The sequence below is a fragment of the Hylobates moloch genome, unplaced genomic scaffold (assembly GCF_009828535.3).
Source record: "Hylobates moloch isolate HMO894 unplaced genomic scaffold, HMol_V3 SCAFFOLD_3, whole genome shotgun sequence".
NCBI classification, from domain to species: domain Eukaryota; kingdom Metazoa; phylum Chordata; class Mammalia; order Primates; family Hylobatidae; genus Hylobates; species Hylobates moloch.
In genome coordinates this window covers 3,624,058-3,636,557 of record NW_026652278.1, presented here as the reverse complement: position 1 = coordinate 3,636,557, position 12,500 = coordinate 3,624,058, and the positions used below count along the sequence as shown (strand labels likewise).

At 46.0% G+C, this 12,500-nt stretch overlaps 1 protein-coding gene across 4 annotated transcripts in view; it reads right to left on the bottom strand.

Moving 5' to 3' along the window:
* Nucleotides 1-12,500, bottom strand: part of EBF3 (EBF transcription factor 3) — a 125,851-nt gene that overhangs the window by 34,472 nt on the left and 78,879 nt on the right. For all 4 annotated transcript variants that reach the window (XM_032175049.2, XM_032175024.2, XM_032175040.2 and 1 more), the window contains exons 7-8: nucleotides 6,145-6,226; nucleotides 1,845-1,989 (exon numbers count right to left, since the gene is read on the bottom strand). In XM_032175049.2, the coding sequence (XP_032030940.1) occupies nucleotides 1,845-1,989; nucleotides 6,145-6,226 (227 nt within the window). The remainder of the gene's footprint in view (nucleotides 1-1,844; nucleotides 1,990-6,144; nucleotides 6,227-12,500) is intronic.

Here is a 12,500-nt window from a genome sequence, read left to right as displayed (position 1 = left end):
GGGTTTGGGGGACAATATTCGCAGACTTAAAAGGAACTTCCTAAGTGTCAACTCTCTCAGGAAGTGACAGAAGCATAAGCCCTGCCATTTTTCTCTAGGGCACTTGATAACCGGGTATTAATTACAAAAAAAAAAAAACCCTACTATTTATGACAAATGCCTTTTTCTTAACGATCTGTCTATGCCAGTCCTCAGAGTCACCCTATTGGCATTTGTAAATTAGTAGTCACTTTCTAGGGTGGGACAAGATATTTCAATCTCTTGCAAGAAACTGACTTGGTTTAAATGTCGAGAAACAAACAGGAAAAAATCCTGAGCAAGACTGCTTCTGCAAATAGCTTTTGATTAGTTGGGTTTTATCTCCAAGGTACCCACTAGTGGCCTTTATTTTTCTAAATGCTACATTTTCTGCTTACAGTCAAATGCTTTTTCATGCTACTTACAAAAATAAATACTTGTACTTTGCTCAGATCATAATAGCTCATTAGAGGAGGCTGATTTTGGACCTAGACTACAACCTAACACCAGAGGGCTGGGGAGGCCCCTTGAACCTATTGCGTGAAAGCTCCACTCTCTAGGGAAGCGAGGAACTGAGGACCGGGGATTCAACCTTCTTAATTGTGAACCTCATTAGTGACGGTTGCTAAGCAAAACACACACCTACCTTCAGTGCATGGGAAGGAGATAAACAATACGTCACAGGCTCTAATGACACTGGTGCTTAGGCGACCTTTAATTATTATATTTTTGTTCTCTTATACCTTAGTCACTAATGTAGAAAAACAAATTAGTTTATTTTTGTGGACCAAGCAGATTCATAAATTGTCTTCCAGTTTTTGTCTGGATCATATTTCACGCTGATAATCTGCACATGCTTCATTCATTTTCCCGTGCATGCATCTGTCTGCCTCATGTGTGGCTCTCGAATGTGGGACCTCGGGATAGAGGATTTGTCTTAAAACCATTTAGTTTTATGGGCTTTTTGCTCTAAAGGATTCGATCGTGCTGTTTTGTTTGCAATTCACTTAAAAAAACACATTACTTTCTCAACAATTCATATTGGTCAGAATCTCATAATTATTATGAAATGTTTAATGGGGGAAATGGCTCCTACTCTAAAGGGGATGTGTTCAATTGTGGGTACTGTGCAGAGCAGGAAGTGGGATGTGCCTGAGGGGCTCGGCGCAAGGCCCACTGTGTCTGTGTCTTTCTGCATTCCGACCTGATACCCAAGAACCTTTCTCCCTACCTACCACCCTTACGGAAACCCTTCTCTTTTAACAAGCTAAACAAGAAGTCAATCAATTGAAAGCATTGGGTTAAAAAAAAAAATGTTTGCTGGTTTGTATTTTCACTCCCTCTTCCTTGCCCCCACTCTTGTGCGAACACGCACACACATGTGGATCACATGCACACGCACTCCAGCCAGGGACAGGAAATGGCCCTGACTGTCCCTTTGGAGCTGACTGGACCAGGATGTAACCACCCACTGGGCCTGCACAAAGTATCTGGGTATGAGCTTCTGGATGGGCGCTTCCGACAAACCAAAATAAAACCAAATAAATTAAAATCGCAAGAAAAGCAGTAAGCAAAAGAACGCCTGGAAACATGAAGGCCATGGCAGGTGAATGGGAAAGTCCCGCTGTTCAATAAGGGAGAAGAGAAAGCGTAGGAGGGCTGTCCCCCCCTTCCACCTCGGGGACACCCCCTCGCCCTGCCTTGGTACAAGAGGTCTGACCAACGGCGGGGGCCTGGTGAGAGTAAATCCACATGAATGAACATAAAGGATGGTGCAAAGAAAAAGAAGCATCGCAAATAAAAAAAGACATGTAACATGTGCCTACCATTTTCCAGATAAGAAGGGGCCGTACCTTCTGACGGGTCTAGGCGGCGGGCCCGCCTCCCGTGTTTGGAATTGTTGTGCACAAACATGTTGTCTGACACGGCCAGCACGTGGCCGTCCACGTTGACTGTTGTCGATACAACAACCTGCGAAGATGAAGTGGATTTGAAAATGGAATTGGCAAAGCAAAGCAGAGCCCCCTGTTAGGCAAAATACAAGCCATCTTAAATACTGCAGAGCACAAGGAAACTTCACGTGTTCCTGGACACTGTTGATTGATGTGCGTTCACAGCTTTTTTGGCTAATGAGGGTGGGTGGGTTGTTTTGTTTTGTTTTGACTCAAGATTGCTTCTCTTCAAAACCTGCTCCACTAATTACAGTTTAATCTCCTATTATGCTAACAAGTGAATTCAATTCAGAGAAATATTCTTCCAGCCATTAGCTTCAGAAACACCCCTCTAGCCACTCATTTTAAAGCCGCCGTTTTGATTGATCTGTTCATGTATTGATTAGATAGTTTATCTAATTAAAATGAGTTCACTTGAGACTGGCCTCCCTTGAAGAGCTGGGAGGATTCAGAGTTGCCCAAAAAAGGCTTCATAAATCAGGAACATTCCTACTGCCCACATTTTATCAGGAAATGATCCCTGGGTCAATTTTACAATTACATTTAATGTCTGGTAATGAACTTTTTTGCATCTGAAAAGACCGAGTTCAATATGAATAGTGGGAGTGTTTTCAATCCTGGAAAGGTATCTTTTCTCAAGTTCATTGCAAAGGCTGGCAAGGACCCTGGGATGCCAAGGGAATGTCCCTCTCTGTTGCGGTGAGAGGCTTCCATTATTAGGTCCAGGCACAAAGGATGTCAAGGGGGAGAGATCACAGATCAGGCCCTCTTAAGCCCTCAGCTGCCTCGTGGTAGATGGAGAAATGAAAAGGACCAGGCAGGGATGGCCTTGCAGACTCCATAGACCTGCCCAGGTGAGCTTGCCACAAACATCCGGAAATGGCACCCCTGATGGACCCAGGAACCAGGAAATGACAACGTGGCCCTGAGCTTTCTCTAACAGAGGTGGTGCATTCATCCCGGACTAGCTGGAGCTGCAAAGATCTGAGGCCAGGTTTCATCTGGGTCTTGCAGAAGCACTCCTGGAGCTTCAGCCCAGCTCTGACCTGAAGGAAGTGTGGCTCTCTGCCACAGTTTGGGCACACTCGGCCATGTCTTTGGGTCAGCACTACCCGAGGGAACCACAGCCCTACAGAGAATTGTGCGGTGGTTGCAGGTGAGTGGGGAAGCGGAAGGGACTCCCAGTCAGGGTTCACCTTCCCTTCAAGGCCCAGACAAAACACACCATGCGAAATGAGCTTAAAAGCCAAGGCCACCGTAGGCCTTAGTGAATCACGACGCCTCAGTGTTGGGTCAGCACATGTAAGGAATCCCCTGCACCAACATAATCGGGGAAACCACGGGGAGGGGCGCACAGGGGGTATACAGGCGATCTCTGTACTTTCTGTGAAATTGTCTTGTAAACCTAAACTTCACTAAGAAAAATAAAGCCTATTAATAAAATAATTAAACTAGTTACCTAACACAAAATGAATACAATTCATTGTATTCAATGAGTCACTGAATATAAAATAATTAAACATATAAATAAGTAGTATTTTAAGGGGTTTAACAAAGAAGCCAAAGCTTATGTTTATATACAAATACATGTGCAAGTGATGGCTTTTTTTTTTTTTTCTTGAGATGCAGTCTCGCTCTGTTGCCCAGGCTGGAGTGCAGTGGCACAATCTCGGCTCACCCCAACCTCCGCCTCCTGGGTTCAAGCAATTCTGCTTCCTCAGCCTCCGGAGTAGCTGGGATTACAAGCGCCGCCACTGCGCCTGGCTAATTTTTTGGTATTTTTAGTAGAGACGGGGGTTTCATCATGTTGGCCAGGCTGGTCTCGAACTCCTGACCTTGTGATCCACCCACCTCAGCCTCCCAAAGTGCTGGGATTATGGCATGAGCCAATGCGTCCGGCCAGCTTTTTCGTTTTAAATCTCAGACTCCACCAGATGATGATGCAGCAGGGGCGGTACACACGGCATCCCACCCAAGCGCCCTCATCAGGGGCAGCTTCCCTGGCATTGCTTCCCCTTGGCCACTGCCAGGATTGTTGAGGGCACAACAGTGTCAAGCCACCCAGAACCTCAAAAGGTTGTAAGTGCTGCCCCAGCATCCCAGGTCTAGCCTTGGGTATCTCAGCACCTTCCTTTTTTGACCACTGCCCACTGGCTTTGCCCTTTGCAGCCCTGGTGGGAGGTGGCTTTGCTGCCCCTTTGGTACCACGAGTGGGCCTGGCAGCCTCTGCCTGGAGGAGCTAAATAAGACCTGTTCCTGGTCACCCAGGTGCCCGCCTCGTGGTCTGCCTCCCAGGCCCAGCCCTGGACATTGAAGACACTCTACAAATGCATTATCTGAATATGATGCAAAGATGCATAACTAACACTGAGGTTCAGACTTAACCCTTTTTACGTTCCTAAACATGATAGGTTAAAGAAACATGAAAAAGTAAAAACAAATTTAAAAAGTTTTTAAAGACACAGGCTTTGCTGTCATCTATATATAGGTCAGCCACGAAGGGAAAAGAGTGTAGTTCAGCAGAGACAGCAGGCAAGCTGTACTCTGTGTCTCACCTGGGCTATAGCACCTACAGAAAGCTGCTGAGATTGTGAAAGCAGCTGAAACTATTGTGTAAGCCCTGCCATCCTCCTAGGTCAGTTACACCTTCTGAGACGCATGGGGCTCAGCTAAAGAGACCAGAGGAAGTTCTAGCAACTACGGGGTCTGCAGTCAACCATGAGATCACCTGTAACTGACGCTGTGTTTGGTCATTGGTGAGACAAAGAGGACACAGCCCCTCAGCCCTGCCTGACCTCCATTCTGCTTAGAAGGATCAATATCACCAGTGCCCTGTGAAGCCCAGTGCGTGACAAATGGAAGCAGACCCAACTGTTTGCAGGAAACACTGTCCCCAGCTACAGACAGGACTGTGGGCGGGCCCAAAGAGCCCGCCTCCTCTGACCAGCTGACCGGGCAGGCATGGAGACAGATGTCACGTGATCCACTAAAGGACTGCGGTATAAGTTAAATTTCTGAGAAACGCTTTGAGCTATTTGATGGGAAAATCATGTAAATCCCAAACAGGAATCATTCTGCTCTTGGGTCATTCATCCAAGCTAGTGGTCATTTCCATTAGCCACCAAATTCTTCTCTGGCTGGTTTTGTATCCTAGCCGAGAATATTTTTACAATTAAAATTAGCAAAATCATGCAATATGTTTGCCCTGAATTAGCTTCCTAATCATTCACAAAAAAGGCAAGAAAAATATGAATCTATCATAATGGTACATAAATCTATCATAATTCATCCCTGCACCCCCCCAGCCACCCTTCCGTATCCGTCTTTTAGATAAAATCTTCTGAGGCAAACCAGAGACAGGACTTAGCCTGAGTTTAGGAACAGACGCAACTAGGCATGGAAAGTGGGCAATAAGAACACATTAAACCTCAGGGGAAGGAAGCCGAGGCCAGGAAGACATTCTGGCAGTTGCAGAGGTCTGTACTAAGCAGGTGCAGATCCCTCTATGAGGAGGATCTCAGATCTGGAGTATTCCCAAAAGGTTGCGTTATAGTTCTCCTCCCACTGAAAATCAATCCATCAATCAATCCCAAAAGAAGCACTTCTGGGCCGGGTGCGGTGGCTCACGCCTGTAATCCCAGCACTTTCAGAGGCCAAGGCAGGCGGATTACTTGAGGTTAGCAGCTCGAGACCATCCTGGAAAGCATATTGAAACCCCATCCATCTCTACTAAAAATACTGGGTGTGGTGGTGTGCACCTGTAATCCCAGCTACTCAGGAGGCTGAGGCAGGAGAATCCCTTGAACTTGGGAGGCGGAGGTTGCAGGGAGCCGAGATCGCACCACTGCACTCCATCCTGGGCTACAGAGCAAGACTCTGTCTCAAAAAAAAAACAAAACAAACAAACAAACAAAAACTTCCACATGGCCATGTTTTCAAAGCTAAGTTCGCTATGTTGTGCCCACATTAGACTCGATGAATCTGGCATACTGAATATACCAGATCATTCTTAAAGTATTTTATTTGCATATTTTTAGCAAATGCACCAATTCCAGTTTGCTTCCAAGCCCTTAAAGAACTCAAGATTACTTCCTGAACAGTTGCAAAATCAGAGAATTCGAATTTTGTATGAAAAGTCAGGACCACGGTCCGCGTGTCTTTGAGAAATGTATACCTGGAATCTCCGCATATCTCGAGGGTTGCCTGCATTCTTCAAACAGTTCTGATTGCACTTGAGGAAAAACTTTAGAAAGAATCTATAAAAAATACAAAAAGATGATATTTATTAGGGTTATCAGACAAAAGACTCAAACTTTTTAAAGACACTCTTGGCGCGGGCAGGAGTGGAGACTCAACCCCACAGCTTCCACACTTCCCTCTAGGGGGCGACATTGAGAAGAGGCTCTGGGAGAGGCGGCCAGGAGGCACCCGAAATAGCCACACAGGAGAGCAGTGAGTTGCATTTGCCTTGACGCTGTGGATGTCCAAGCTTTATGATGATAGCTGTGACTTTCGCATTGGCATTTCTTGGCTCAATCTTTGCACAACTGCCCATTAACCATGGGGGAAACATTCACCCCAGACAGGCCTACCATCTCCACCCACTAAAAATGAAGGATGCCCTAGTTAAATTTGAATCTTGGATAAACAAAAAATAATGTCCCAAAGCACACCCCTCACTAAAAAATTGCTGTTGACCTGAAATGGAAATTTCACTGGATGTGCTATATCTTATCTGTAAATCCCAAACAGGAATCATTCTGCTCTTGGGTCCTTCATCCAAGCTAGGGGTCATTTCCATTAGCCACCAAATTCTTCTCTGGCTGGTTTTGTATCCTAGCCGAGAATATTTTTACAATTAAAATTAGCAAAATCATGCAATATGTTCACCCTGAATTAGCTTCCTAATCATTCACAAAAAAGGCAAGAAAAATACGAATCTATCATAATGGTACATAAATCTATCATACCATTGTGTGATATGGTATGATAGCCTCTGCCAGAGGCTACCGCTGCCTAAGCAAACACATTTTTAAATATGGGTTTTAAGAGTTACAGTAGCGCCCGTAATCCCAGCACTTTGGTAGGCTGAGGTGGGCAGATGACTTGAGGTCAGAGTTCGAGACAGGCCTGGCCAACATAGTGAAACCCCATCTCTACTAAAAATACAAAAATTAGCCAGGTGCGGTGGCACGTGCCTATAATCCCAGCTACTCGGGAGGCTGAGGCAGAAGAATCGCTTGAACCCAGGAGGTTCAGTGAGCTGAGATCATGCCACTGCACTCCAGCCTGGTTGACGGCACAAGGCTCTGTCTCAAAAAAAGAAAAGAAAAGAAAAGAAAAAGAGTTACAGTAGGTACAGCTCTTAAGAAGCAACTGGGAGGGGTGGGGCAGGAGAATCACTTGAACCCAGGAGGTGGAGGTTGCAGTGAGTGGAGATTGCACCACTGCACTCCAGCCTGGGCAACACAGTGAGACTCGGTCTCAAAAAAAAAAAAAAAAAATCTAAGAACTGATTGGGAGGCATATTGTTTTAACCAAGAATTCTTGAGGCGGTAATGAAACTGTCGCTGAGGCAGAAAGCAAGGAGCAGCACTCTGCTGGGCTGGAGAGGTGAGGCCGAAGTGAGTGCTATTTCCATTTCCCTAACCCTTACGTTTCATGGCATGAAGATTCAGAGGTCCTGACAGTGTGTTGAGATGCTGTGACTAAAACGTCATCATGTTGTCCTCCGCATTCCTGCATGCTCAGTGACACTGCAGGAGAGCTGGCTTCCAGTCTGAACTCAAAGAACCTGGGAAGCCGGGCTCTACCACCACCCACAGGAAAAGCGGGTGGGGGGGTTTCTCCCTGTACAACTTCTGCCTCAACTTGAAAAGGCCACAACTAAGAGGTCCCAGAGCTTGGTCTGTGCTGACATACCCACTCTCTGCAAGCGGCCAAGCAGCCTGTCCAGCGAGGTCATCAACACAAACCTTTCTCTATTTTCTCCCAAAATATCGTCTGTCCCACTTGGTGATTATTAATTTTTGATGAAGTTTCACATGATTTTCTTACGTTCAAGGTTCCTCGCTGGCAATTAGAATATCAGAAAATGAAAACACTCAACTGACCAAGACTCATCTAAGTGGACTCCCAGCATATCCTGGATGACTTCTTACTGTAGCAGAAGGAAATCCAATTGATGGGGGGAAAGAATGGTGGCCACTTAATTAAATTTTCTTGCATACCATGAGGCCTCACCATTTTAGGCCAGAATTTACATCTTCTATTAACTCACCTCACCTATACACTTAGCTCACAATGCCTCTTCACACCATCTGCCATCAGCATACAGTAAGTCACTTGATATTCCACCCACCAATTTTTCCTAACAACCACTGTGCAATTAAACTCCACACGTTCTGCAGCGAGGTAAATTAGGCGCACCTGCGGCCACACTGCATTTGAACTGCATCAGGAAGGGCCTAACAAGGTGAGGGCGCCACAAAGTCATCGTCCTGTCAGGCAATTAGGTTTTCACTTCGGGGACAGCAACACGGTGCAATTACACCACACATTACCACCCAGCTAATCTTCGGAGCAGGCGCCGGCCCGAGAAGCTGCTCATCTGCAAATGTACCTGCACGGAGCCACCTCCAGGAGCTTTGTTTGTGATTTCAGAGACTTTTCCCCTGCACCAGAGGAGGTTTCTTTAAATTTCTTGATGTCTTTTAGACAGTTCACCCTTTTACCTCCAAGAGAACAGACTGAGTTTTGATGATACCCTAACTAGCCCTCACTCGGCACAGTCATGAACGGCTGGGTTTGGCATTCTTAGGCCTTCACTGTCATCCTCTGCAGAAATCAGCAGGACAAAGTTGGGCGCTGGACCCCAGAAACATACTGAGCACACCCAGGGTCAAGCAGCTGCAGATACACACCTATGCACACATACACACATGCCACCCACACATACGTACACACATAGACACACGTGCCCACATGCCCACACATGCATACACACACATGCCCACATGCCCATACATGCATATGCAAACACATGCACACATGCAGACACACACACACACATGCATACACATACACATGCAGACACGTGCACACACACACATGCACACACACATACATATGCGCGCACACACACGCATTCTTGCTTGCTCACTCACTCCCTCTATTTTGTATGTGGCAATGATAGCTTCTGCTTCTATCCAAACTGCCTAAAGAGCAGTGCAAGCACTTGAGAAAGAGCTGTCGTGCACAACCCTAGAGACCAGGATCCTTTTTGAGCACGCAGGTCCCAGTGACGCAAATAAAGTAAGCTCGACAGTCAAGTGGCTCCACGCCAGGTTCTTGGGGCATCTACAGGGACGGACAGAGGGGAAGCCTCAGCAGAGAGAAAGAGGAGCTCTGCGCTTACCTCTTACGCTAGTTTTGGTCATGTCTGACTTGGGGATTCAATTAAGCCTCTGCAAGGTGGCTGGCACCATATAGCAGGTGTGTGACTCTGATACTGTGCAGAGTTACCCACGGAGCAAATGTCTGCTTTCACGAGGAGGTGCTCAGTGAGCCGCACAATTTCAGTGTTTGGGGAGGGGGTGAGCAAACTGAATGCCCGACATGTGAAGTCAAAAGGTAATTCTCATCCTTTACTCAATTACCCTTTAATTGGCTTTTTCCTAAGAAATATCTGACAACCACTTTACATATCTCACTTCTAGAGTCTGGTACACAAAGAATTTAATACTCTTGTTATGAAAGGAAAAATCTTTCCTATGTCAGAAAATCTTTGGCTTTAGCACCAATAAACTCTTTATTACTGCTAAACATGGATTTGCTGCTCCATTGCGAAGAGGCGATAAAAATTCTAACCTGTCATTAGTACATTATGCTTAATTGTGTACAGTGTGTCTCCCGTTGCATCTGTTGGCCCGTCATCAAAATGACCATTATGTGCACTAATTCCCTGACCCTGTCTTTATTTCCCTAAAGAGTCATCATCTTTCACAGTAGGTACCAGAGTAAATCAAGCTTGAAATATGGGCTTTATTTACTTGTTTCTCCCAGGCAGAGGGGAAGACAGCAGCTCGAGACAAACTGCTACACGCCAGGCGCGGCTTTCTCAGCCCCATTCCACTCGGAAACAGCCTACAGAATCCTGGGAAGTTCTCGGGAACTAGCAGAAGGGGGAAAGGTGTGATCTTATTACTTTTGAAATGAGGTTTCCTCTTTCACGGTGCACAGGGACTAGGACAGGGCACCATATGGGCGACCTCATTCATTCCTGGGAGGGCTGGTTCCAGGAGGCTGAGTTGTGGGAGTTTCCCTCTACTGACTCATGAGGGTCCTGTGAAGATGGACCAAGGGCACAGTCGGGCCCTGTGCCTGGGAGGACAGGGGTGGAGGGGCAGCTGGGTGCCGCTCCGGATATCTTGAGTTGAATCTAGAAATCCCGAGGCCCTCATTTCTGCTGGGACAATGACTCAACTGCTCTAAACAGAGTTGTGGCCACCACCGCACCCAAGGAAGAAAGAGTTTGGTCTTGGTTGTGTTTGTTTCAGAGTCCCAACAAAAAACTCCAGTGCCAGCGTAAGCGTGGAGCAGCAGAATGAGGACACTTTAAACTGGGCTAAAACAAATAATGGGATCAACCGTTTTAACTGGAGCCCAATCTAGGTATCGCACAAAAAAGGGGCAAGCCCCCACCGCAGTGACTAATTTCAAAGTCTGCTCTATTTCTGTGTGTTTAAGCTATGAATTAGTTCATTTATATTTACTTTTATGAAGCTGATTAACCAGAGCTTCTCTATCTGATGAAAATCATTTTAATTGTAGTGTTAGGCTCCTGTGTAATATCCATTACATTATGAACTGTTTAAATTCTACATGGGTATTGTGTAAATTGGCCCTTTGTGAGCTAGCAGGCAATTAGGACCAAACAGCTCTCCTTTAAACGGCTACAGAACTTTGTGGTGTTGTTCAGGACAATCAGAAACAAAGGAGGCTGTTTAATTGTAATTTAATGGAATATCAAGGAGTCTGTGGCATTAGATGCTGGCAACACAGAGCAGGAGAGAAAAATTAACTGCAATTATGTTTGATTAAAGCTATCCTTCTCAATAATCAGCGGTCCTGACAGGCCATGGGGCTCTAGTGGGTTCCAGGATGGCAAAAGGTGTTGAGCAATATTAGGGCCAATAAAGGGGATATTAGCATAGCTAATTACAGCCCTGCAAAACCTGTAAAGGGGGCCTCTGTGTATTGTAATGTGTGAAATAATTGGCCAAGGCCGTTATCAATTACATAAGGAATGAATTTGGTTTGTCAGAGAAAAGCTGATGAGATGCACTTCATCTGACACCATCCCTACCCTCATGTTTCCATGTAGCTAAGAACGTATCCACTTTTATCAAAAGCTGCAACTTACCAGTGGCCAAACCACTGATAAAATTATCTTGCCAGCAAGTGTTGGATAATTAATACAGCCCATCCTCACCGCCTTCCCTGCCACTAATCATGCAATAATGATTTCTTTCCCTCTGGTCAAAGGAGAAATAGATTGTCTCCTTAGAAATGCAGTGGGCTTGGCGGTCGCACCCTGGTGATTGAAGAGAAAAAGGAAACTTTGAACCGTTCTAATGGCTTGCTTTTTGCATGTGGCTATCACTTGTTTGAAATTACCTACTTCTCAGCATCTCAGGAACCCTATACAGGATTTTTTCTTTAATCGTCAAGTTTCAGACTGTTCCAGAGCTAGGTTTTGCCAGCGCTTGACAACGTGAGTCACTGTACGCTGGAAGGTGTGACCCTGACTGGCCCTCTGAAAAGACGGCTCATCAAACCAAGCTGTGACTCCTAGGTGCGCACCTGCCCCCATGCAGGGTTAAGTGGCCACACTGCAAGGAAAGAGCTCTGGCTCCTAGCACAGCCTCTCGTGCCTGGGTTCCAGCCTCGGTCCTAGAAGGACAACCCCCTTTTGTGGCCCTCAATTATGCGTAATGTGGGAAATCAGAGTCAAGAATAAAAAATATTGGTATCTTTTATTGCGGGGGATGGGGGGAACCTGCTTTTCAGTTTTAAGGCAGAGAGCTCTTAATAAGCAGCAAACTCATACAACAGTGGATGGGCCTGCAGGCCATCCATCAAAAACCCAAAGTGTTTGTGTGTGAATCATGGAGGTGACAGCTTCCAGAGGTTCCTGGGGGCTGCAGAGAGCCCTATTCCGGATCGAGCCCCCATGTTTTCAGTTACTACTGTTTTAATACGTAGTAACCTTGACAAGGAAAAATGAGTACTGAAAACCAGCCAGAAAACGCAGTTTTAAAAGTCACCCGTTCACTGGTGGTTGCTGGGGGTGGGGGAGGGGAGGATGGGGAACAGCTGCTTCATGGGTACAGGGTTTCCTCTTGTGGGGGTAATGGGGACATTTGGAACTAGGCAGTGGTGATGGTTGCACAACCTTGTGAGTGCACTAAACGCCACTGAACTGTTCACTTTAAAATGGTTAATTTCATGTTATGCCAACATCACTTC